At 40.8% G+C, this 24,266-nt stretch overlaps 1 protein-coding gene across 1 annotated transcript in view; it reads left to right on the top strand.

Annotated features, from left to right (window-relative positions):
• The window catches only part of LOC138811391 (lysophospholipid acyltransferase 2), a 118,556-nt gene that overhangs the window by 23,987 nt on the left and 70,303 nt on the right, over positions 1–24,266 (top strand). The window contains exons 2-3 of the mRNA XM_069999122.1: positions 12,361–12,506; positions 19,332–19,409. Coding sequence (XP_069855223.1) covers positions 12,361–12,506; positions 19,332–19,409 — 224 coding nt within the window. The remainder of the gene's footprint in view (positions 1–12,360; positions 12,507–19,331; positions 19,410–24,266) is intronic.

Here is a 24,266-nt window from a genome sequence, read left to right as displayed (position 1 = left end):
TCCCTGTATATACAGGATGTTAACCCCTTGTCTGATATATTGCTGGTAAATATTTTTTCCCAATTAGTTGGTTGTCTTTCTAGCTTGGTTGCGATAGCTTTATCTGTGCAGAAGCTTTTTATTTTAAGGTAGTCCCATTTGTCGAGTCTCTCTCCAACTTGTTGTGACCCTGGGACTCTGTTCAGGAAGTTCCTTCCTGTGCCTATTAGTTCAAGTGTCTCTCCTACTCTGTCCTGCAGTATTTTCAGTGATTCAGGTTTAATGTTAAGGTCTTTAATCCATTTTGAGTTGATGTTGGTGCATGGTGATAGGCTGGGGTCCACTTTTAGTTTTCTGCATGTGGCTGCCCAGTTTTCCCAGCACCAGCGGTTGAAGAGGCTGTGTTTCTTCCATTGTATGTCTTTGGCTCCTTTGTCGAATATCAGCTGGCTGTAGGCCTGTGGATTTATTTCTGGATCTTCTATTCTGTTCCATTGGTCTTCGGGTCTGTTTTTGTGCCAGTACCATGCTGTCTTTGTTATTATAGCTCTGTAGTAGAGTTTGAAGTTCAGCATGGATAGCCCTCCCATATTGTCTTTATCCCCTAGAATTGTTTTGGCTATTCTAGGTCTTTTGTTGTTCCATATGAATTTTTGGACTGTTTTCTGTATTTCAGTGATGTACGTCATTGGGATTTTAATAGGAATTGTGTTGAATTTGTATATTAGTTTTAGAAGTATTACCATCTTTACTATATTAAGTCAGCCTATCCAGGAGCATGGGAGGTCTTTCCATTTCCTAGTGTCTTCTGCAATTTCTTTCTTTAACTTTTTATAGTTCTCATTAAATAGTTCTTTTACATCTTTGGTTAGGTTAATTCCTAAATATTTTATTTTTGGGGAGGTTATTGTGAATGGGGTTGCTCCCTTTATTTCCCTCTCTTCCTGTACATTATCAGTGTATAGGAAGGCAACTGATTTTTGTGGGTTTATTTTGTATCCTGCTATTTTGCCGAAGTGATTTATGATTTCTAAGAGTTTGGGGATGGAGTTTTTGGGATCGTGGAGGTATAATATCATGTCGTCTGCAAAAAGGGATAGTTTAACTTCTTCTTTCCCTATGTGGATCCCTTTAATGTCTTTTTCTTGCCTTATTGCCCTGGCTAAGGGTTCTAGGACTATATTGAAGAGGAGTGGAGACAGTGGGCATCCTTGCCTTGTTCCTGATTTTAGGAGAATTGGTTGTAGCTTTTCCCCATTAAGTATAATATTGGCTATTGGTCTGTCATAAATGGCTTTTATTGTTTTTAGAAATGTTCCTTCTATTCCTCTTTTCTCCAGAGCTTTTAGCATGAATGAATGTTGAATTTTATCAAAGGCCTTTTCTGCAACTGTGGCGATAATCATGTGATTCTTGACCTTGGCTCTGTTGATATGTTGGATTACATTTATTGACTTACGTACGTTAAACCATCCCTGTGTCTCTGGGATGAAGCCTACCTGGTCATAGTGTATTACTTTTTTTATGTGTTTCTGGATTCTGTTAGCTAGAATCTTGTTAAGGATCTTTGCATCTGTGTTCATCAAGGAAATTGGCCTGTAATTCTCCTTTTTGGTTGGGTCTTTGCCTGGTTTGGGGATGAGTGTGATATTGGCTTCGTAGAATGAGTTTGGGATAGCTCCCTCCTTCTCTGTTTCTCTGAAGAGCTTGAGGAGTATGGGTATTAGTTCTTGTTTAAAGGTCTTATAGAATTCTGCTGTGAATCCATCTGGTCCTGGGCTTTTTTTTGTTGAAGACTTTTGATAGCTTCCTGTATCTCATTATAGGATATTGGCTTATTTAATTGGTTAACTTCTTCTTTGCTCAGTTTGGGCAACTTGTATTTCTCTAAAAATGCATCCATTTCTGCCCAATTTTCTTCCTTTAGAGAGTATAGCTTTTGAAAGTAGTCTGTTAGAATTGTTTGGATATCTTGGGTACTTGTTGTGATGTTTCCCGTGGCATCCCTAATCCTATTAATATGGGTTTCCTCTCTTCTTTTTTTAATTAATCTAGCCAACGGGCCATCAATTTTGTTTATTTTTTCAAAGAACCAGCTTTTTGTTTGGTTTATTTTGGTTATGGTTTTCTGATTTTCTAATTGGTTAATCTCTGTTCTTAATTTGGTTATCTGGCTTCATCTAGTAGCTTTAGGTCCCATTTTTTCTTGTTTTTCTAGCTGTTTTAATTGCAACATGAGATTATTTACTTGGTCTGTCTCCAATCTCTTGATGTGGGCACTGAGGGCAATAAATTTGCCCCTCAGGACTGCTTTTGCTGTGTCCCACAAGTTTCTTTGTGAGGTGTTTTCATTTTCATTGAGTTGTAGGAAATGCTTTATTTCTTCTCTGATCTCTTCTGTTACCCAGGCATTGTTAAGGAGTGTGCTGTTCAATTTCCATGTATTAGAGAAATTTCTGTGGTATGCTTTGTTATTGAGAGCTAGCTAGCTTGATTCCACTGTGGTCAGATAGGATACAGGGGATTATGTCGATCCCTTTGTATTTGCTTAAGTTCCTTGCATGAACTATGATATGGTCTATTTTGGAGAAAGTTCCGTGAGCTGCTGAGAAGAATGTGTACTGTGTTGTTTTAGGGTGAAATACTCGGTAGATGTCAGTTAATTCCGCTTGAAGTATGGCCTCTCTTAATTCGGTAGCTTCTTTGCCAATCCTCTACATCCCAATTCTTTTTTGAAATTTAATTTAAAGACAGGATCTTGCTATGCTGCCCACACTGGCCTTGAATATCAGATCTTACCACAGCTTCTTGATATTCATGGGTTTTTTTTGTTGTTGTTTGTTTTGTTGTTTGACAATACTGGGAATTGAGCTCAACGCCCTGATCTTGCTAGAAAGGAATTGCACTGCTTGAGCCATTCCACCAACACCTTTTTGTTTTGGTTATTGATGGTCTTGCTTTAGGCCTGAGCTGTGATCCCTCTCCTGTGCTGGGGCTGAGGTGCATACCACCATGCCCAGCCACTGGTTAAGATGGAGTTGTTGTGAACTGTTTTCAGTGGGCTGGGCTGCTGTCTCCTGATCTCATCCTCTCAAGGAGCTAGGATTACAGGCTCAAGTCACCTGTTCACTTGTTCATGTGACTTTCTTCCTGTATAATTTAAAATTTTACTATGTGTTTTTGTATTTCCCAGCCATGAGACTTGAACTCGGGGGGCCTGGGGACTGTCCCTGAGGTTTTCTGTTGAATGCTAGTGCTCTACCACTTGAGCCACAGCTCCTATTCTGGCTTTTGGTGGTTAATTGTTGATAAGAGGAAGAGTCTTATGGACTTTCCTGCCTAGGCTGGCTTCAAACTGATCCTCAGATCTCAGCTTCCTATGTAGCTAAGATTATAGCCAGGAGCTACTGGCACCCAGCTGTATATGTATTTTCCAGATTTTCAGTACTTTATATTTCTTGTTGCTTCTGTACATGGGATTTTGATATTCTATCTTGTTACCAGGTAAAGATTGGTAAGTTGTTAATGATACTAATACCTAAGAGCAGTGGGTTTCTAAAGCCATTGTGCTACTTGATGGTTTTTCTTTCTCTGTTGCTTGCAGTTGTTCTGAGCTGGTCCAGATCCTCTGAAGAGCTTTAGGGAACACCCAAAGAGTTAAAGCCACTTACATTGCCAATAAGAGCTGTATCACTATAGTAATATTTATTTGAGTCTGAATATTGAGTCATGGAATATTGTTTTTTTTTTGTTGTTGTTACTTCAGGTTTTCCAAAATCATTTGAAAATTACAAGTGTTTGAAGTTGATGAATATGATACTTTGTGAGTCTATCTTGAGTCTATATTGTATAGACATAGTCTTAAGTGGCATTGGCTCTGACACTTGGTACACAGAAAACCTGTCAAGTTTTATTCCTATGTTTCCTAATAGACTACTTCAATTAGCAATTCCAAACTAGAAGTTTGGAAGCTATTCTGACACTGAATTCAGACACACTGTTTAAAGTATAGTGTTTAGTCAATGAAGAGGTCATCTCTGAATGCTACTGACATTATTTGTAACATTTATTTCTAACTTGAAGTGAAAGTATTGCTTAAGAAGAAGTCTTAAACTATGAGTGAATGCTGAAGGCAATGGGTTCTTAATTTGAGAGCAATAATTTATGAGTAGGAATGGTGCTTCATATTTAGAACTTGTTGCAAGATTTAAAGCTCAGTTTTCTGAGGAAAAAGAACAGTTTATTGTTTTGATACCAGGATCAGTGAAACATGATGTAAGACCTTACTTTAACCATTGAAATCCCATTAGTGTTGAGACAACATAGAAAGTTCGTTTTCCCACTCTCTGAAGGAACACATTTGAAAGAAGAATTGGACTCTTTTCTTACCCTGCTTACCAAAGAAAATATTTAATTAAGATAAGCTTTTTTGTTGAGACTTTTTCCTTTCCCTTTGTAGTTCCTTAGAGCTTTTTATGGATTCTTTTTCATGGCTCTGAATATGTTTCCAATGTCAGAGCAAGTAATGAATTCTTAAGCAATGTTCTGTTTTCCACATACAGTTAATGTAGGATCCAATTGTGATGTTAATAAAATAATTTTGCCATTGTAGCATGAAGAAAATGTTAGATTACAGTACAGAAATGCAAGCTTTTCTTAGTAGTATACATACCAGTGTGCAAACAAACGATATGAAGTTGGTGCATATAACCTTAGCTAAATTGGACTGACCTAGAATGGACCAGGTGCTCTTCAGGTTTCCAGCAGTTAGCCTCTGAGAAGGTGATGAGAAGGTTTGTATCAGTACAGACACTGCAAACCAGGCTAGTTCCTCCAGTACTAGATACTGTGTTTCACACATGGAGTTTGGTCAGGAATCGTGTCTGTCCTTGAGCAGGTCATAACAGAGGGCAGGTGACAGATAGGACACCAGATGCTGTGGAGGAAAGAGGTGCAGGCACTGTGGGACCACAGTGAGGAGCACCTGTCTTGGTTTGGGGGCTGAGTAGAGGCGAGGTGATCAGCAAGGAGGTTCCAGAGGAAGGGACAGGACAGTGAGGGTGAGTGGTAGGTCTCAGAAATGAGAAGTAGACAAAGATAGCATTGGGAGCACTGATAATTTGACTTACATAAGAAATAGATTGAGATACACGTTTACTGCCAAAAGTGGACATTTAAGATTTTTCTGATTTCTCTCACTCAGCGATATACTCTTACTTACATTATTTCCTCTCTTGTTTTGTTTTTTTTAGTAGCCCAGGAGTTACACAGATACATGTCTGTAGACTACAGTTGTATATATGGTGTCAGAAGCAAAAGCCAGAGAGTACAAACCCCCAAAAGAAAATCTCTCCTAGAAGAAACTATGCACAAAGATGGCCAAGGATTCACTACAGCAGTGCCTACAAACAATCTATCAAATAATGGGTTCCTTAAAAAAGTTAATGAGGAAAATTTAGTCCAGGAGACACATGAAAAATGCCTGGCTAGTTATCAGGGAAATAAACTAAAAATCGTGAGATAACATTATTTTTCACTCATTGTCTTGGTAAAATTACAAGCCTGACAGTACTAGTTGCTACCACAGAGCAGTGGGGTCCTGCTGCTGAGGCAGTACAAGCTAAGCTGCCTGCCAGAGCAGAGAGCACTGTCCGAACAGGTACCGGACCTGGAAGTGCTCTCCAGCTACTCACACAACAATGCTGTGCACAGGTTAGTAAATAAGGCAGAATTACAGTTACCACCTGTGTTAGAAAGAATTGCAGCAGCTTTCAGTCAACTTTCAGCCATTTTAAACAAGTTGAATATTCACAGCAATGCCGTGTAAAATATGCCAGAGGTGAAAGTGAAGACGCTCAGGCTAGCATTTGTGGGGTTGGCAGGGCAGACTGCTGGAAAGGAAGGATTCTCACGGGAGGCTTCATTGTATACACAGGGTTGGAAATACTGGAACAGTTCAAGTCCATGTCTTTTCTCCAATTCCTTCCTTCCTAAAGGGGCCAGGTCTAATGGGTTGATGTCTAGATTTTCTGGGCTGGAGCATATGGAAGCAGGAGCCTGTGCTGGGTAGTATGGGCTCTGGAGTAATGGTGCCTTTGTGGATCACCCAGCTCTCTTGAAAGCCCGTCACATAGCACTGTGCCTGCCACATACCAGGTGATTGCTGAGTGCTGACAGACGTATTGGTGTATGTTCTTAGATAGAATGGAGACTGTATCAGTGTCAAGCATGTAGTCACTGCGTAGCAGGCTCATCATAATCAGATCAAATACACTTTAAATGAATGTATGTATACACACATTGGCTTTCCTTCTGTCTTATAGATTATGCTTGTTACTTTAATCATAAATCTTGATTTTCCAAATGACCATAATATACAGATCCATACCATTCTTCTTACTGCATTAAAATCATTTAACTGGAGTTCCTTTTGTGACTTGTACATTAGTTTCTTACGTGATGTTTTTCCCTTTTCTATTGGTTTTAGAAGTTCTTAGTATATGTTCGTATATGTATAGAAAGGATCTTTCACTTATGTAGTCTAGACTTAAACTCTTGAGTCTCCTGCCCCAGGCTCCAAAGTAGCTGGAATTACAGGTGTGCCCCAACACGCCAGGTTTGAGTACATTTTTAATACTAACCTTTCATTTTGTAGCTCATGGGTATATATTTCTTCTACATTGTCACAATATTTTTATCAAATTTTGTTGCATCATTTTAAGTTTTGTATAGGAAATCTGTTCTTAAATTATTATTTATAGGACATAAGATCATGCAATCTTACATTTTTATCTAGGCTATATTTATCCATGTATGTATATGCATATGTATTATTAGTTGTATCAAGTCAGGATAAGATAGGCTTTACTGCAGTAAGCCACCCCCAGATCTTTCTTAATCACTGTTTAATCTCATGAGGCCACTGTTTCGCCTCACATCTGGAACATTGCAGGCAAAAGGTACACCTGAAGATGCTCATTCTAGCAGCTGAGGGCTCTGGCCCAGAAGTAACACACATTACTTCTCACAAGGCACAGCCACTGAGAGGGAAAAGTAGCTTCTTATTGACAGGATTAGCTTATCCGTCTTATGGTTGAGAGAGAATATTGTTCAGATTTTATTGGACGTAGATATGTGTAAATTGTTGTGCCTTTTAGCCCAGTTTTCTTTTGGGGTAGGTCATAGTTTTCCCATAGATATGTAAAAGTTCTTTATTAAGTGACTTTCATATCATGTCTTGAAAATATTTCCCCCACTTTTCACTGTTCTTTTGCCGTTCTCTTTCATTTTGCCCTATATAGTTTTAAATTTTACCACTTTTCTTTATGATTGTCTGCGTTTTAGCTTTTATAAGTTTTCAAAAAATGTGCAGCTGATGAAAAGTCTTCTTTTGAATAGCATGAGGTAGATTATAAGTAAATCTCAAAATAGCTAAGATTGTATTTGTGTGTGCATTCGAGCATGAGTGAGAGTGTGTGTGCGCGCAGGCATATGCTAATATACTGGGGCTTGGACCTAAGGCCTCCTGCTTGGCTTTTTTTTTAATTTTTAAAATTACTAAAAAAATTTTTTATGTTGGTCGTGGGCCCTGAATTCTGGGCCTGGGCGCTGTCCCTCAGCTCTTTAGCTTAAGGCTAGTGCTCTACCACTTGAGCCACAGCACCACTTCTGGCCTTTTCTGCTTACATGGTGCTAAGGAATCAAACCCAGGGCCTCATGCATGCTAGACAAGCACTGTAGCACTGAGCCACCTTCCCAGCCCCTGATTGGCTTTTTTACTCAAGGCTGACACTCTAATCACTTGAGCCATGTCTCCATTTTCTCTGTTACTTGAAGAAAAGAATTTCATAGATTTGTCTGCCAAAGCTGACTTTGAATCATGATCCTTAAATCTCAGCTCCCTGAGAAGCTAGGTTTACAAGCATGAGCCACCAGCTCTCAGCAGTAGCTAAACTTTTTCATCTTTGGTCAGTCTTTCTATGTTCTTCCTGCTCTCTAAACCCACTTCCAAATTACTAAAGGTAATTTATTTGAAGGCACATCACCTTACATCCAGGTAACTTTAGTAAGATTCAGTCACCCCCTGGGATCCAGGAGCAGGGAATGGGTTCCAGGACCCTTCTCAGATGCCAAGATCCGTGAATGCCTAAGTCCTACATATAAAGTAACAATACATGCAGATAACGTAGTTACCTTCTTGTACATTTAAAAATCCTCTTTTGAATTACTTAAATACATAATACAATGTAAATAATATGCATATCATTGTTATGCTATATTGTTTAGGGAATAGTGATAAGAAAACAGTCTCGACATATTCATCTTTCTGTTGGTTGCATCTCTCAGTGTGGAATCTACAGATAAGGAGGGCTAACTGTGTTTTCAAGAAGATAGTTTTGTCTAAACACATTTCCACAAAGAAGAAAGTTGGCCTGCAGCAAGCCAAATATCCACTAATTCCACATAAGATATTTTAGATGGCCTTTATTAGCTCTATGAAGCAGCATATGGTGATATTTTTCTGAAATAGGATGGAAGTGTCTGGCAGGTAACAGAATCTCTTTTAGAACCTTGCCTTTAGCATTTGCGTTTGATCTGAGGTGGGCTGTGGAAGTAGAGGCTGGTTCCATAAGGTTTGGGTTCTAGTCTGGTTACCACCCCTTGCTATATGTGACCTTGGTCTTAGTGCCTAGGTTGGTTGAGTAAAATGGGGGAGCAGCCTCCTGTCCTAAGGACTGAGACAGTTGGTGTGAAGTACCCCGCACATGACGGGTAGTCATGACTGGTATCTGTGTTCATGTTCAGGACAGCATCTCCTGTTACATCTTCGGAGACACAAGTCACCTGTGTGCTTGTTCTCCAGGCTTCTGTGCTTCTGCAGCCTACCCTATCCATGAGAGAATAAGTACTATGTGGCTTCCATTTGGAAAAGCTTTATATTCTGAACCTTTCTCAAGAGCTATTTGAATGTCTGGATGTGTGTCGTCTAGTCTTTTCTAGCAAAGTAACAGACAGTCTGGACTTCTTCATCAGGGTGTCTACAAGTCCTTTTTGTTCTTTTTGGTTGGTTGTGTGGCTTGAACTTAGTGCCTGGACAAAGTCCCTGAGCTTCTTTTGCTCAAGGTGAGTGCTCTACCACTTTGAGCCACCATGCCACTTCTAGTTTTCTCACCGTTATTTGGAGATAAGAGTCTCATGGACTTTACTGCCTGGGGTGGCTTTGAATCATGATCCTCAGATCTCAGCCTCCTGAGTAGCTAGGATTACAGGTGTGAGCCACCAGCATCCAGCTACTGCTGCTTCCTCTTCTTTTTCTTCCTCCTCCCTGCCGCCTTTCCTCCATCCCTGTTTGTTTTTTTGTTTGTTTGATTCTTTCTTTCCTTTCTTTCTTTCTTTCCTTTCTTTCTTTCTTTCTTTCCTTTCCTTCCTTCCTTCCTTCCTTCCTTCCTTCCTTCCTTCCTTCCTTCCTTCCTTCCTTCCTTCCTTCCTTCCTTCCTTTCTTCCTTCCTTCCTTTCTTTCTTTCTTTCTTTCTTTCTTTCTTTCTTTCTTTCTTTCTTTCTTTCTTTCTTTCTTTCTTTCTTTCTTTTTCTTTCTTTCTCTTTCTTTCTTTCTTTCTTTCTTTCTTTCTTTCTTTCTTTCTTTCTTTCTTTCTTTCTTTCTTTCTTTCTTTCTTTCTTTCTTTCTTTCTTTCTTTCTTTCTTTCTTTCTTTCTTTCTTTCTCTTGTGCTGCTGCTTCTTCCCAGAGTTCCCACTGTGTTGTCTGTCCATTTCTTGTCCTTTATTGGTCAGTTCTAAGGCCACTTCTGTTCCAGGGATGCCTTTGGGGCTTCCCTCTGGCAGGGGAGGGACTGTCCTTCCTGAGCTTCTGGAGCTGGAGCTCCTAGTTGTGACTGAGACTCACTGTGTTTTCTGAATACCATCCTGTCTCCACAGTTAGCCTGGCAGTTAGTGAAGGAGAAATGTGGGCTATTCTTACTCTGTATGGTTTTAGTCAGGTCCCCTAAATACCAAGAATGTTATCTTGTCTATAAAATCTGGCTCTGGGGAGTTTTCAACTACTCTTATTGGTTACCAATAAGGCTGGAATTACTATATTAGGTGCAGCTTGATTCAGTGCCTTATAACATCTGTCAGTGACCATTGATTCTTGAACAGCAGACACCTGCCAACCTCCCCACCAGGTCTGCTCACTCCCTGACACTTGACTTGATGGTGGGTGTGAGCATCACAGGTCTTGATTTTCTGTGGTTTTCTTAAAGCTGTGTCCCTGATTCCCAGATTTGCAACTCCAGTCCTGTTTTTCTGAGCCACATTTGGAGCGTGCACACGTGGCCTTCTGCAGACTCCCACACCAGGCATACCTGAGACAGAATTTACTTTTCCTTAAACTGTTTTTGTTTCCCTTACATGGTTCACAGTGCAGCCCTCCGTCCGTAGTCGTCTGCTTTTTCCGTTCCCTCAGCCATGGTGGCTGTTTGGATTGGTTTGTTCCACTCTCCTCCCAGCAGCCCCGGGCTTCCTGTTCTACACATGCTACTCCTGCTCCTTCTTTTGCAGAGAGAGGGTGGTCACAACATTTTCCTGTTTGACAAATACCAGTGCTTTTTTTTTTTTATCACTATAAAATAACTGCACAACATAGGAAGCTCCTGGTGAACCTCCCCCCTCTGACCTCACCTACCATGCTGTTCTCATCTGTGTCTTCACACCTGAGTCCTCCCTCTTAGAATGCCTGTCCCCTTAATTTCCAGCAACCTAGTTCCAATGACTTGAGCTTTACAAGAACCTGTACTACACTCTTTTAATACAAACTTCAGTGTCAGGGATTTTGATACCATGTCTGGAGTGAGGCCTGATTTCATTTTCTTGACCTGAAAGACAACAATATTGAGAATGAGTGATTACAGAAATAAAATTCTCTGACATTAGTCCAAGGTTATGTCTATAATAATCACACTGTACTTTTCATTATATAAATCTACAGCCATGGGAGGCACGGAGGATGAAGAGGGGAAGGGAAAGAGAAGCTAGTCAGATGGTACTGGAGTCTTGCTAGGACAGGAACAGGAACCCAGTTAGTGTGTCAGCAGTTAAAGATGTCACTCTGTAACATCACCCTCAGGCTCCTTCCTTCTGCTGTTCCTAAAACATTTTGGTGAAAACTTTTAAAAAGAAAACTTTTCATGTTGATTAAATTTCTTATGTGTGTATTTGTCTTTTCTGTTCAATTCTGAACCAAACCTGGGTTACTTCTGGGACTAAATTTTCAAGAGTTCCCATATTTTGCTTTACAGATTGAGACATTTGAAAGTTTTTAAACTAAATGAAACTATGCAGGTGTGAATAGCTATTAGTGTCAAGAATACAAATTTCCCTGATCTATTTACTTCTGGCTTAATTAAAAGAATCTCTTGGGAACCGTTGGGGAGAGAACAAGTGCTCAAAGTATTCGAAAAGTCATTTTGCTTGTGCTGAGTGTGGTTCGGAGAACAGTGGTCTCTTAGACAACACACTACAATGGCCAACTGTTTTTTTCCTTGTACTGCAAGACAAGAACCTACTTGTTTGTGCCTTTAGGAAAAGGTACCTTTTATTTATAGATTTTCAGACACATTTTTCTTCTTTCGGTGAGACTATGCCTCACAGAAGAGAGATGGAGATTTTCTTTCAGCCTCCACAGACAGCCTTGCTGTCAGCCATGTCTGTGGAGAAGGAGCAGCCACAGGTTGTGTGCACTCTGCCAGTGGAGACTGCCTGTAACTTGGTGAGGGCGTCAGCTGATGACCCTGGTCGACTGGGTCTCTCTCCCCACCCACCCCTGCTTTCTGAGGGAAGCCTCCTTTGTAGTCATTCATCCTTACCATCCCTCTACAACTCTGGAGCCCATGGTTCACAGCGGTGATGTTAGATCACACCATGCGCTCCACAGATCTGTGGCCCTGGGACCTTCCTTAGCTTTGGGAGATCTGGGGTAGCTCCACCCTGTACTAGAGCATTGTGAGACACTTGGAGCTCTTCTTTTCCACTGCTCTAAGGGCTCTTGAGTCATTCAGATAGGTTCCTCTATTCCTTAAAAGCTTAGGGTGTCCTGTGCTTTCCATCTCTGTTATCCACTGTTGTCCAGGTTCTTTGTCCAGGTGCTTCTCTCCACTTCCCCCATGTGGACACACCTGAGCCCTGTCAGGAGGTAGTTTGAGTGGTCTAGCACTTTGAACTTGAGGTTCATCCATGGGAAGGCTGCTTATTGTTGCTTTGTTTTTGGGATACTAGAGATCTTGATTTTATGTAATCATGGTGTTTTTGTCCTTATAATTTAAATGTAACAGCAAATGAAAAGTTTAAGTGTGTTGCTAATACAAAATTTTAATTTTTCTTTACAGGTCAACTTTGTAGTGTGCCAACTCTTTGCCTTGTTAGCAGCCATTTGGTTTCGAACTTATCTACATGCAAGCAAAACTAGTTCTTTTATAAGACACATAGTTGCTACCCTTTTGGGCCTTTATCTTGCATTTTTTTGCTTTGGATGGTAAGTAATTATTTGATCATGTTTAAATGAAGACTTACTGGGATAGATTTGAGAACTGAGAGTGTAGAAAAAACAAATATAGGGTTTTATTCTTATAAGGTAGTCTCTCATGGCTAACTTTAATTTTTAAATACAAGAACAAGAGAAGAGGAATGAGCTCTGTCTTTAGTTTGTTCTTGGAGAGGAATTTACTATTTATAATTTATGAAGAGGGCAGTTAAAAAGGATATGTAAATATGTTTTAATCTGTCATGCATAATTCTTTTCATCTATTCTGCATTTTTTCTAGCATGACAAACCCCATTTTAAGTGTTTTTGTTAACCAATAACAAAAACAGACATTGGTTGCATGTTTGCCAGATTATTAGTTTTTTTTATACAATTGGCTCTGTGTGTGTGTGTGTGTGTGTGTGTGTGTGTGTATATGCGCGCGCGCATGTGCGCGCACGCAGGCATTTATGCATGTGTGTGCATGTGCTAATACTGGGGCTTCAATTCAGGGCCTAGACACTGTGTCTTAGATTTTTCACCCAAGGTTAGTACTCTACCATGTTAACCACAGCTCCTCTTCTAGCTTTTTTAATGGTTAATTGGAGATTAGAGACTCATAGACTTTTCTGCCCAGTCTGGCTTCTGACTGTGATCCTCAGATCTCAGCCTCCTGAGTAGCTAGGATGGGATAGTGTGAGCCACCAGCACCCAGCTGCAATTGGCTTTCTTTTGAGGAAAAAAAAATTTTTTTTTTTTGGGTCCGGTCGTGGGGCCTGAACTCGGGGCCTGGGCGCTGTCCCTCAGCTCTTCAGCTCAAGGCTAGCACTCTACCACTTGAGCCACAGCGCCACTTCCAGCTTTTTTTTTCTTTTTGCTTATGTGGTGCTGAGGAATCGAACCCAGGGCCTTATGCATGCAAGGCAAGCGCTCTACCACTGAGCCACCTTCCCAGCCCCTGAGAAAAAAAAATTTTAAATATCTTTTTGTTCTATTCCCTGGTTATTTTAGTATCAATCATATAATTGTACTTTCTTGAATTGTTCTTTAGTATTAAAATAAGCAACTAATAATTAAAGTGTTTTGGTCTGCAATTGGCTTTTAAGAATGTGGTAAACTCAGTTTTTATATTCTACCATTTCTTTGCAAAAAGAAAATTTGTTTTTGAGAAAAATTAGTTAAGAGGAACACTTTTACTTGTGATCTTCCCATGAGATTGCATGTCATTCCCTCAGCCTCTTCCTCATCAGGCTGACAGGATAAAAATACTGACCTTCTGGGGTTGGGAAGGTGTCTCAGTGGTAGAGTGCTTGCCTTGTATGCATGAGGCCCTGGGTTCGATTCCTCAGTACCACATAAGCAGAAAAGTCTGGAAGTGGCTCTGTGGCTCAAGTGGTAGAGCGCTAGCCTTGAGGTGAAGTGCTGAGGGACAGCACCCAGGCCCAGAGTTCAGGCCCCACAACCAACCAAAAAAAAAAAAAAAAAAAAAAAGAAAAGAAAAGAAAAGAAAAAGAAATACTGACCTTCCTGTTAGGTAGCTGTGGTGGTGTCTGATAGAAGGAGGCCGGACAGGAAGGAGCACACTCTTGGCAAATGAACATAAATTCAGTGGAAGGGCTCTTTGTGACTTCTGAGTTTTCCTTTGTCCGTGTGCTGCAGTGTTTGTGAGGACTCTTTGGCCTGTCCTGTGGGCTGATGTTTGACATGAGAGAGTTAAATGCACTTGCTTGGTCTGTGCTTTGGTAGTTTCTGTTATAGAGTAATAGAATCTCTGTGTGGGTCCTAGGTTAATAGTTTTAGTTCTTATGAGGACTGGGTAGCATTAGTGGTTTTTAATCTACTTTTTGCCTCTGGAAATTGAAAATGTTTCCTGGATAGTCATGAAAAATCAATTAAGATAGATTCTGTAGATAGGTGGGGACCAGCAAGAGGGGGTTGGTCTAGTGGGGAGGATAAAGGAGGGTGAATACTGTGGAAACTGACTATTTGCATCGATGAAAATGAAATATTGGGGACAGGAGAAGAGTCAGAGTGATAGAAGGGGTGAGATTGATTAGAATATGATGTAAGCATGTGTGGCGATACAACAATGAAATCCCCTCCAGTATAATTAATTTACGCCAAATAAATAATCAGTTGAGGATAATTTATTATGTGTCTACTGCATTGTTACCAGCATTCTTGTCAGGTATAGATTGCCACTGGTAGGAGTGTGTGGTGGTGAGGTTTGACAAACCTGAGTGTAGTCTTTGTCATATTCTTGACCACATCAAGTTTATGTCATTAGTGAGTTGTTTTTTTTTTAGCTTTCTATTAAAACATGTCTGGGGTAGTAGATATTTTTTTCAAACACAAAAGTACAGAGAATGATATGATGAACCTTCATAGCCTGTTATCCAGCTTCAACAATAACTGTTACTATATCATTCTTATTTTGTCCTTTTTCTGGCTTCATTTTAAAGCATATCTGTCTCAGTCTACACATTCTCTAATAAACAACTTTGCTATTGAGCATGTGTTTGTAGCATGTTTTTCTAAGGGGTGGAGAAGGCTTGTGTTCAGATTGGCTAGCAGTCCTACTTCACTTTGTGGACTGTGGAAAAGGAGAGAGCCCCTCAGAGGTGAGGATGGTTTTCTTTACTAGTTATCCTTTAGTGAGCAGTTCTTTCTCATAAAACCTTCTTAGATGCCTGTAATGTGGCATCCAACAGTAATGTTGAGTAGTCTTAAATATTTCAAGTTGTGTAGTAGCATTTTTTTTTTCTTTTTGCTGGTCCTAGGGCTTGAACTCTGGGTCTGGGTGCTGTCCCTTGGCTTTTGTCCTCAAGGCTAATGTTCTACCCCTTGAGCTATAGTTCCAAATCTGGCTTTTTGGTAATTAATTGGAGATAAGAGTCTCATGGACTTTCCTGCTGGGCTGGCTTTGAACCATGATCCTCAGATCTCAGCTTCCTGAGTAGCTAAGATTACAGAAAGAGCTACTAGTAACTGGCAATACAAGTTACTTTTTTTGTTGTTGTTGCCCATGGGTGCCTCCCCTCAGCTTTTTTGTTTAAGGCTGTTGTTCTACCACTTTGAGCCACAGTTCCATATCCAATTTTTTTTCAGGTGGGTAATTGGAGTTAAGAGACTTACGGCCTTTTTTGCCTGGGGTGGCTTCAAACCAGGATCCTTAGATCTCAACCTCCCGAGTAGTTAGGATTATAGACATGAGCCACCAGTGCCCAGATACCAGTTACTTTGAACTGAAAACCAATTTAAATTTATATTACTCACTGAAATGCCTTTGATAAGAACATAGGGTAATGAAATAAAACATAGACTTAGAAGTCAGAAAGAGGTGGATTGGGTCCAGGTCCCTTGCTCTGACAGCTATGTGACTTTGAATTATAATTTAACCTCTGGAATTTACCTTCCTCATCTGTAACATGGAACCAGAATTATTGTGAGGACTAGAAGCCCTCACACTACAGAAAGCATGGCATAGAAACTAGTCATCCTCAGCAGGGACTGTTATTCAGGCCCAGCTGTCTGTTACAGTTTTGGGACCAAAAGTGTTTCAGATTTTGGAATGTTTCAAACTTTGGAGTATTTGCATAGATCTTACTGGTTCTGTATTTCTTTTTCATAAACCTGCAATCAAGAATTCTCCAAAATCCAAAACATCTGGGGTGGATTTGTGGGTCAGAGATGCTTAAGCCATTGCCATCCTCTGGTTGGTGATCCAGGTTGAAGTGGAATCTGAAGTAAAAGCCTTGTGTCTGCTGAGCTTGCTTGCTCAGCCTGCAATCTACCTTTGTTCCACACCTCCAACCTGGGCTTTCGCTAGTTATTTTAGAAATGGAGTCTAGTTGACTACTCTGTCCTAGCTGGCCTTGAACCACTGTCCTCCAGACCTGAGCCTTGTGAGTATTTATGATTGCAGGTGTGTGTCACTGGCACCTGTCTTCAGATTGGATATTTTTGTGTTTATCCAATCTTTCTTTTTTTCTTTTTGGAAGTATTAGAACTTGAAATCAGGGGCCTTTATACTTGCTTGGCAAGTGCTGTAGCACTTGAGCCAAAGACAGCTCTTTTTTGCTTGAGTCATTTTTCAGGGACAGTTTTGAGTGTTTGCCTGGGACTGGATTCAGATCATGATCCTCTTACCTACAGCCTCTTGAGTAGTAACTACCTCACAGGTACATCCACCCTACCCAACTTACTGACTGAGATGGGGTCTTACCAACTTTTTGCTGGAGCTGCCCTCAAACCTGGATACTCCTGACCTCCACCTCCCATGCAGCTGTGATCACTCACATAAACCACTACACGGAAGCTCAGTGTTTTTCATATAGTATTGAAGAAGCTACTGCTAGTGCATCTCTTTCTAAACTGCAGGCTCTCTGAGGATAGAGACTGTTCCATGTACTGTCCAGTCGAGTAATTTTTCAGAAAACACTCATTCACTAGTAAGGGGTGTAGCTCAGCAGTACAGTGCTTGACTGACATGTAGTAGACCTTGGGTTTGACCCCCAGCCCTGCCAAAAACAAAACAGAAAAATGCAAATATTCATTAGAGATTGGTTGAACAATCAGTAGGAGCTTTTGAACTTTTAAAAACTTGTGCATTATTTTGCTAGAAATACATTTTATATCTATCTGTAGTGTGACTTAAAATACAGCATAAATAAAATGTATTATCTAAAAAAATGACCTTTTGGGACAAGCATTTTTATTTTTTAAGTCTTAAGCAGTTTGGAAGATTGTGATATACATTTTACCATATCCCACCCCTTGAAGAACTGGCCAGTGATACATTGGCCAGAAACAGCTGGAGTTTTTATGTCACTCAGGATGTGACCTTAGCAACTGTGAAACAGTGTGGGTTAGATAGAATGTATCTTAAAAGCCTGTTTAAGATTTACTTTAATAGTACTTAATAGTTGGGTGCTTTCTGTGACAAACAGCCCAGTGAACATTTTTCATGAGTTTTCTCATAACCCTGAAACAGTTTCAATGGCTATTATGTATTTATGCTGTCCATATTTCTAATTAGGACAGGCTGAGTAGCTTAGTACAAGAAAGTTGAAAGCTCAGTGCTGTAACTGAATAGAAAAGTAACTTGATGCTTGTTGTGGAGGTCAACAAAACAGAGCTGACTGCAGAGCAGGTCAGTACTGATAAACTTGCATTATCACAGGGGCAGAGGCTTATCTGACAGCCAGCTGCCTGAATGTTGCCCTGCCTCCGGAAGATGGCCAGGCACGCCCTCCGAGGCAGTGCTGCTTGCTGGAGAAGCAAACTGCAGCTTCAGAGTGGTCCTGGGAAGTGGTGCTGTAGCTCAAGTGGTAGAGCGCTCGCCTTGAGCTGAAGAGCTGAGGGACAGCGCCCAGGCCCAGAGTTCAAGCCCCACGGCCGACCAAAAAAAAAAAAAAAAAGCAGAGTGGTCCTGGTCCTTGGCTTATAGTCCTTTGCTTATAGTGGCATTTTATTCATCCTGAAGGAAAAATTCCCCAGCACTCAATCATATTTTCATTTTGTAAGATAAGTAACTTTTATGAGTTCTAACCCATTTTCAGAGTCCTTAAAGAAATATCTATCAGTCCCCCTTTCCATGTTCACATGTGTTCAGTGAATTGTTAGTGTTAGAGCAGTGAAGAGGAGGTAATTTTCAAAAGTATTTTAATCGGGAGGAATTTGTTTTAAAAGCATCTTTCTGTTTCCGTTTGTGCGTGTATAAGGTTTTCTGCGTCCTCCTAGCCCTCTGATAATAGCAGCACTGTAGTTAAGTGTGGTTTTCTCTCTCTCTCTCTCTCTCTCTCTCTCTCTCTCTCTCTCTCTCTCTCTCTGTGTGTGTGTGTGTGTGTGTGTGTGTGTGTGTGTGTGTGTGTGTGTGTAGTACAGACAAACTTCTCTGTCTAATAGTGAAGCAGATTTCTCCTGTGAATCTGCTTTGGAGTGTATTACTCCTTATTTATGATATGTCTGGAGTATAAAAATACAGCTTATTTATAATGTCAAATTTAAACAACTGGGGTTTGTTAAACCTGGAGGTGCTGGTTATTCCATAATGAGTAAGTTAAAAAGTTATTTTAACTATAGGTTAAGACCCTTATTAATAAACTGTGTATAATGATTTGAAATTGTTATCATAAACTGTGCCATCAAAGTTAGAAAGAAAATTGAGAGCATATATCTCCCCCCACCCCCAATTATAATTGCAGTGATAATTCAGATTGATTTTAGTCCCTGAGATTCAAATTGTACTTTGCCTAAATTTTGTGAAGTATTTAATGTTTGATTTCTATACCAAAATATTAGAAAGTACTGTCATAAGTTAGAATGTTGTTATGGATCTACAATACAGAAAGTTAAGAAATAACTAGATTTATGTTATAGTTTGAGGATAGATTTGAATATTTCTTAGAAAATTGTAATATTTAGTTCTTTTTGTTGTTTTATGAGTAATGCTCAGAATATAAAAGCAGATTATAAAGCACATATAGGAAAAGTTTGGAGAAATAGCAGGTATTCTGTCAGAGCTTTTCTGAAATCCATGTTTCTTACTTTTTTTCTAAGTAATTGTTTCTTGAGTTATGAAGAAAGCTGTAATCCTTGAACCACATAATCCCACACTGCTTTTGTGTTGCTAGGTGATGTGGATTCCCTGGGCACAGCTTGGGGTTGGTTTTATTTGTCTAGCTCTTAGGGCCTGTGGTATGAGACGCCTTCTCCAGGTGTTCCCTGCTTTTGAATATAGGAATGTTTTGGCTAATACTAAATACTTTTTATCTTATATTATTGGAACCTGATATTTGTGACTTCTTCTTACCATACTCTTCTTGCCTTTTCTAGGTATGCCTTACATTTTCTTGTACAAAGTGGGATTTCCTACTGCATCATGATTGTGATAGGAGTGGAGAGCATGCACAAGTGAGTGTTCAGCTTGTTCACATGTACATGTGCATTGCATTTTAATAGAGCATTACTTATTACACTCGAAGATAGTTATGGGTTATAATAGTTTCTCAAGGAACTGCCATTAATATAAACACTATTGGTATACATCATTCCTCTGCTTACTTAAGCTTTTCAATCACAGTACTGCTGACATTTTAGGATGGATATTCTTTGATGTTCAGGACTGATTGGATATTATGGGATATTTAGTAGCGTTCCTGGTTTCTACCCATTGGATGTTCTAGCATCTACAGCTCCCCTGAATTGTGACAACCAGAAGTGTTTCTAGATGGTTTTAGATGTCACTTGAGCGCAGGATTGCTTCTAATTAATAACTCCAGGCTTAGTCCATAGATAATATCAGTGGAGATATGGACTGAAGTGAATATACTGGAGAGAGGTTTAGATAGGCAGCACAGGAAAGTGTCGAGGATATACCAGGTTCTCCACTTGAACAGTGAAGGAGACACAGCCCTGTTTCCTGAGGTAAGAAATTTGTTGAGCAAATAGAGCATTTTAGGTGGGTATTCAGTCCCTAACACAGTAATTTTCTGAGTAAATGAATGTTGACTTTAAGGTAGCTGTGAGTTGCATAATAGAAGCTGATACCTAGTTAGACAGGTGGTAGGAAATAGGTAGCTCTGGTCTGGACATGTAAATTTGGGAGCAGGGTTATAAAAAAAGATACTTGCTTGAAACTCAAGGACAGACTGTACAGCATTCTAAATATTACTGACATGTGATACTTGATAAAACATTATTTCTGAATTCTGAAACACATGGCTATAAGAGTTTTACATAAGGAATCAGATCCATTACTAGAAGCTGGACTGTGATGTGCATAGGTGATAGCATTAGATGTGCTCACTCGGGAGAATGGAGCGAGCTTGTGCTTCTGACTTCCTCCTTTCTCACTTTTGTGTCTTTATTTGTGTCTTCTGTCTTTTGATATTATTGGCCACCTCCTCTGTGGTGATGTGCTTTCATGTTAGTTGGGCTTCCCTAGAGGAACAGAGGCACATGTGGGTCATAAGAAGGATTAATAGAGTGGCTTATACTGTTGGAGGCAGGATAGTCCTTCAGTGACTGTCTGCATGCTGGAGAAACAGGGAATCCTCGTATCTTCTTAGTCTAAGAAGCTAGAAGCTTCAGAACAAGGAGGACCCATTGATACAGCCTTTGTCCAAAGTTGCAGAGCTGGAAGTTGCCTGGAGAATCACTGTTGAGAGTCTGTGTTGACTGAAGAAGCTGGACTGTGATGCCCATAGGTGATAGCATTAGATGTGCTCACTCGGGAGAATGGAGAGAGCTTGTGCTTCTGACTTCCTTCTTTCTCACTTTTGTTCCATCAGTGTCCCTAGCCTACTGGACAGTGTTATCCACATTCAGTGGTTAGTATAACTAGAGAACTGAATGATAATAGTGGTAACTTATAATTAGAAGCCAAATAATATGATGATTATAATTATTTTGGGATAGAGATATTATTATTGAGGTAAAGAGATAGACATTATTATAATTATTTTTGTGCCAGTCTTGGGGCTTGAACCTGGGACTCAGGCACTGTCCCTGAACCACTTGAACCATAGCTCCACATCCAGCTTTTTGTGGTTATTGTAGATAATCTGCCTAGGCTGTCTTTGAACTGTGATCCTCGGATCTTAGCCTCCTGAGTAGCTAGGACTACAGGAGGAAATGTGAATGGGGCACCCCAGGGGAAGCTGGGTATGGTTAGTCTTAAATAATTAAACACATCCTGACCTGTAGTCTAGTAACAGTGTTCCAGAAGTGATGAAAGTCCATTCCATACCAGTGCTATTTATACTACCACAGAGTGTAACAACCTGTGGCTATGAGCTTCTATAAACTTGGGCACATCCTCGGTATGGAGTATTACTGAACTAGGAATATGTTACAACATGAATGAATCTCATAAACTACATGTGAAATGAAAGAAGCCAGACACAAAATACTGCAGTGTGTGTGGTCCCATTTATATGAAATTTCTATAAAAGGAAAGTGAGTGATAGTAGACCAGAGATTGCTGGGTGCTGGGCTGGAGATAGGAATGAGGACTGACTGCACATAGGAATGAGGGAATTTGGGGGAATAATGGAAGGATTCTAAACCTGGAGCCTGATACTGGCAATGAACTAAGATCACTGGATTGTGAACTTAAACTAGGTGAATTCTACAACATGTAAATTTATGCCTTATATAAAGCTGCTAAAAATAAGGTAAACTTTTTTTTCCCCAGTCCTGTGGCTTGAACTCTCAGGGCCTGGGCACTGTCCCTGAGCTTCTTTGGCTCAAGGCTAGCACTCTGCCACTTGAGCCACAGCTCCACTTCTGGCTTTTTCTGTTTATGTGATACTGAGGAATCGAACCCAGGGCTTCATGCATGCTAGGCAGGCACTCTACCACTAAGCCGCATTTCCAGCCCCGTAAGATAAACTTTATAAAGGTTAATTCAATAAGGAAGATCAATCTTCAAATTAAAAGTTTTTAAAGTTGGTTTAAGGATTTTGTATATTTTCTCATTTAAGCAAATACATGGGTGTTCATAACCAACCACCGTTTTCAGTATTAAAAGAATAAAGGGTCAGAAAGAATCTTGACTCTGAAAGGAAGGAAGCTTCCATATCAAAGGGGAACTGTGATCACTCCCTTTCAACACTTGAGTGTTGAGCAGGTTTGCTCTGTCTTTGGACTACTGAGGTAGAATTTGCTGCCATTAGTTGAAATGTGAAAGTGCATATGTTTGTCTCAAGGAAGAACACCATTAGTTATGGTGAGAATGTTTGATAATGTGGTGTGTGAAATATTGTGCATGATCTTGGAGATGATTAAATAGATGCCTAGAGGACCATTGATTCAGATTCTGTAGGAGATAGTACTGGCTGATTGTACATTTTCTTTGCATGGCAACACTTGACAAGCCACAGTGGAATTGTTGCAACCCCACAATGTGTGATATTTATGAGTGAATTTTCCCCTTACATCCATACAATCTGTTGGTTGTGGGGCCCGAATTCTGAGCCTGGGCACTGTCCCTCAGCTCTTCAGCTCAAGACTAGTGCTCTACCGCTTGAGCCACAGCGCCACTTCTGGCTTTTTCTGCTCATGTGGTACTGAGGAATCGAACCCAGGGTCTCATGCATGCAAGGCAAGCACTCTACCAATGAGCCACCTTCCCAGCTCCAACTTCCTTGTTCTCAGTACTGACTTTCTCCCTTTTCTCTGCTTTGTTTCTCTGGATAGTAGTATCACCTTATTGCTTTCTGCCTCCCCACAGAATCTGGGGAAGGGAGAGATTGCTGGCTTGGCATCTGCTGAAGGCCTTACCACTTCAGAGGACTGGTGCCTGGCTTTATGAATGGACAGTTCCAGCCAGGCCCTGCCGCCAGATGATGGTGACTTCAATCAGCATCTCTTTCAGTAGCTTTGTTTCATTTGCCTTAAACTCATCCACATAATTTATCACAGGTAGTTTGTCCTTTATCTTGTGTGAAATAAAGAAATAATAGATATCAGCAGACATGAGAATCTTTCTGGAGAGGTAGGATGAGAAAAAGTAAGTTGCTCTCCTTCAGGTTTTGACAACATCTGTTTTAGAACTGTCTCCAAGTTTATATTCAGTTTATATTCATTGACTGTCATTCATATACTCCCTCCCTCCCTCCCTCCCTCCCTCCCTCCTTCTACCCCCGCCATGTGTCATGCATTCTGGACAGCAGCTGCAGGCCTTCTGGGGCCCATGAAGTGCTGGGCCCAAAATGTGTTTGTCCTGGTTCTCTCTCTGAAGTGGCGCTTGCTTGTGTCAGCTCAGGACCTGAAGGGAGCCTCCCGTTTATCCATCTGTCACTAGACACTTTCCCCTCTGCTGTGCCCTGGGGTCAGTTCCATCTGATGCCATCCTGTCAGTTTCTTTGACTTTAGTCACTCACAGGACATCTGATGCTGGGGAGAGGGACTGACCATGGGGTTTGTCTGACAACCAGATTTGCTCAGGCTTCAGACAAGCAGGTTTTGCATAAGGCATAGTGGGGGACAGGTGCACTCCATCAAGGTGAAGAGAAGAGTTGAGGTTGATTTTCTGAACTGCACTTGTCAGCCTCAATCTAATGCAAGGTCACTTCCTGGTTTTGTGGCAGAAAGGAGTCCTATAAGGACTGTTTATTGGTTTCTTGACTCATGCTTATATTAATTTTATTTTTTTGACCAAACTTCCACTTTGTTCTGGACCCTGTCCTGCAGCTTCTTTCCTCAAGGACTTGGGCTGGTGGAAAGTGTATGATGTCTCCCCTTCCCCGGTCCTAGGGCCTGAACTCAGGGTCTGGGCACTGCCCCTGGGCTTCTTTTGCTCAAAGCTAGAGCTCTACCACTTGAACCACAGCACCACGTCTGACCTTTTCTGTGTATGTGGTACTGAGGAATTGAACGCATGCCTTCATGTATGCTAGGCAAGCACTCTACCACCAAGCCACCTTCCCAGCCCTGAAGTCTGTTTTAATGTCATGTGCCAGGAGCTCTGGTGAGTGGCGAGTTTGTAGGAGTAACCCACCTAGCAGCAAGACCTTCCTGGACAATATGGTGTGTGAATTTGAGTCAAAGGCCCTAGCTAGCTGAAGAGGTAGCATGGATACCGTGCATGGTACAGTCAGCTTGCTAGATAGCGGGAATGGAAGGATGGTGAGGAGGATGGCCGCGTGAGGGCAGGAGAGGAGACCCGGCGCCTTCCCCTCCTTGGTTCTTTGTTCTTTTGAAGCAGTCTTTCTAATGGCTGGCTCAGTCTAGCCTTAAACTTATGATCCTACCTCATTCTCCTGA

The sequence above is a fragment of the Dipodomys merriami genome, unplaced genomic scaffold (assembly GCF_024711535.1).
Source record: "Dipodomys merriami isolate MVZ:Mamm:240054 unplaced genomic scaffold, mDipMer1.0.p SCAF_524, whole genome shotgun sequence".
NCBI lineage: Eukaryota > Metazoa > Chordata > Mammalia > Rodentia > Heteromyidae > Dipodomys > Dipodomys merriami.
The sequence above is the reverse complement of the archived record's forward strand: the minus strand, read 5'-3'. Positions and strand labels throughout refer to the sequence as shown.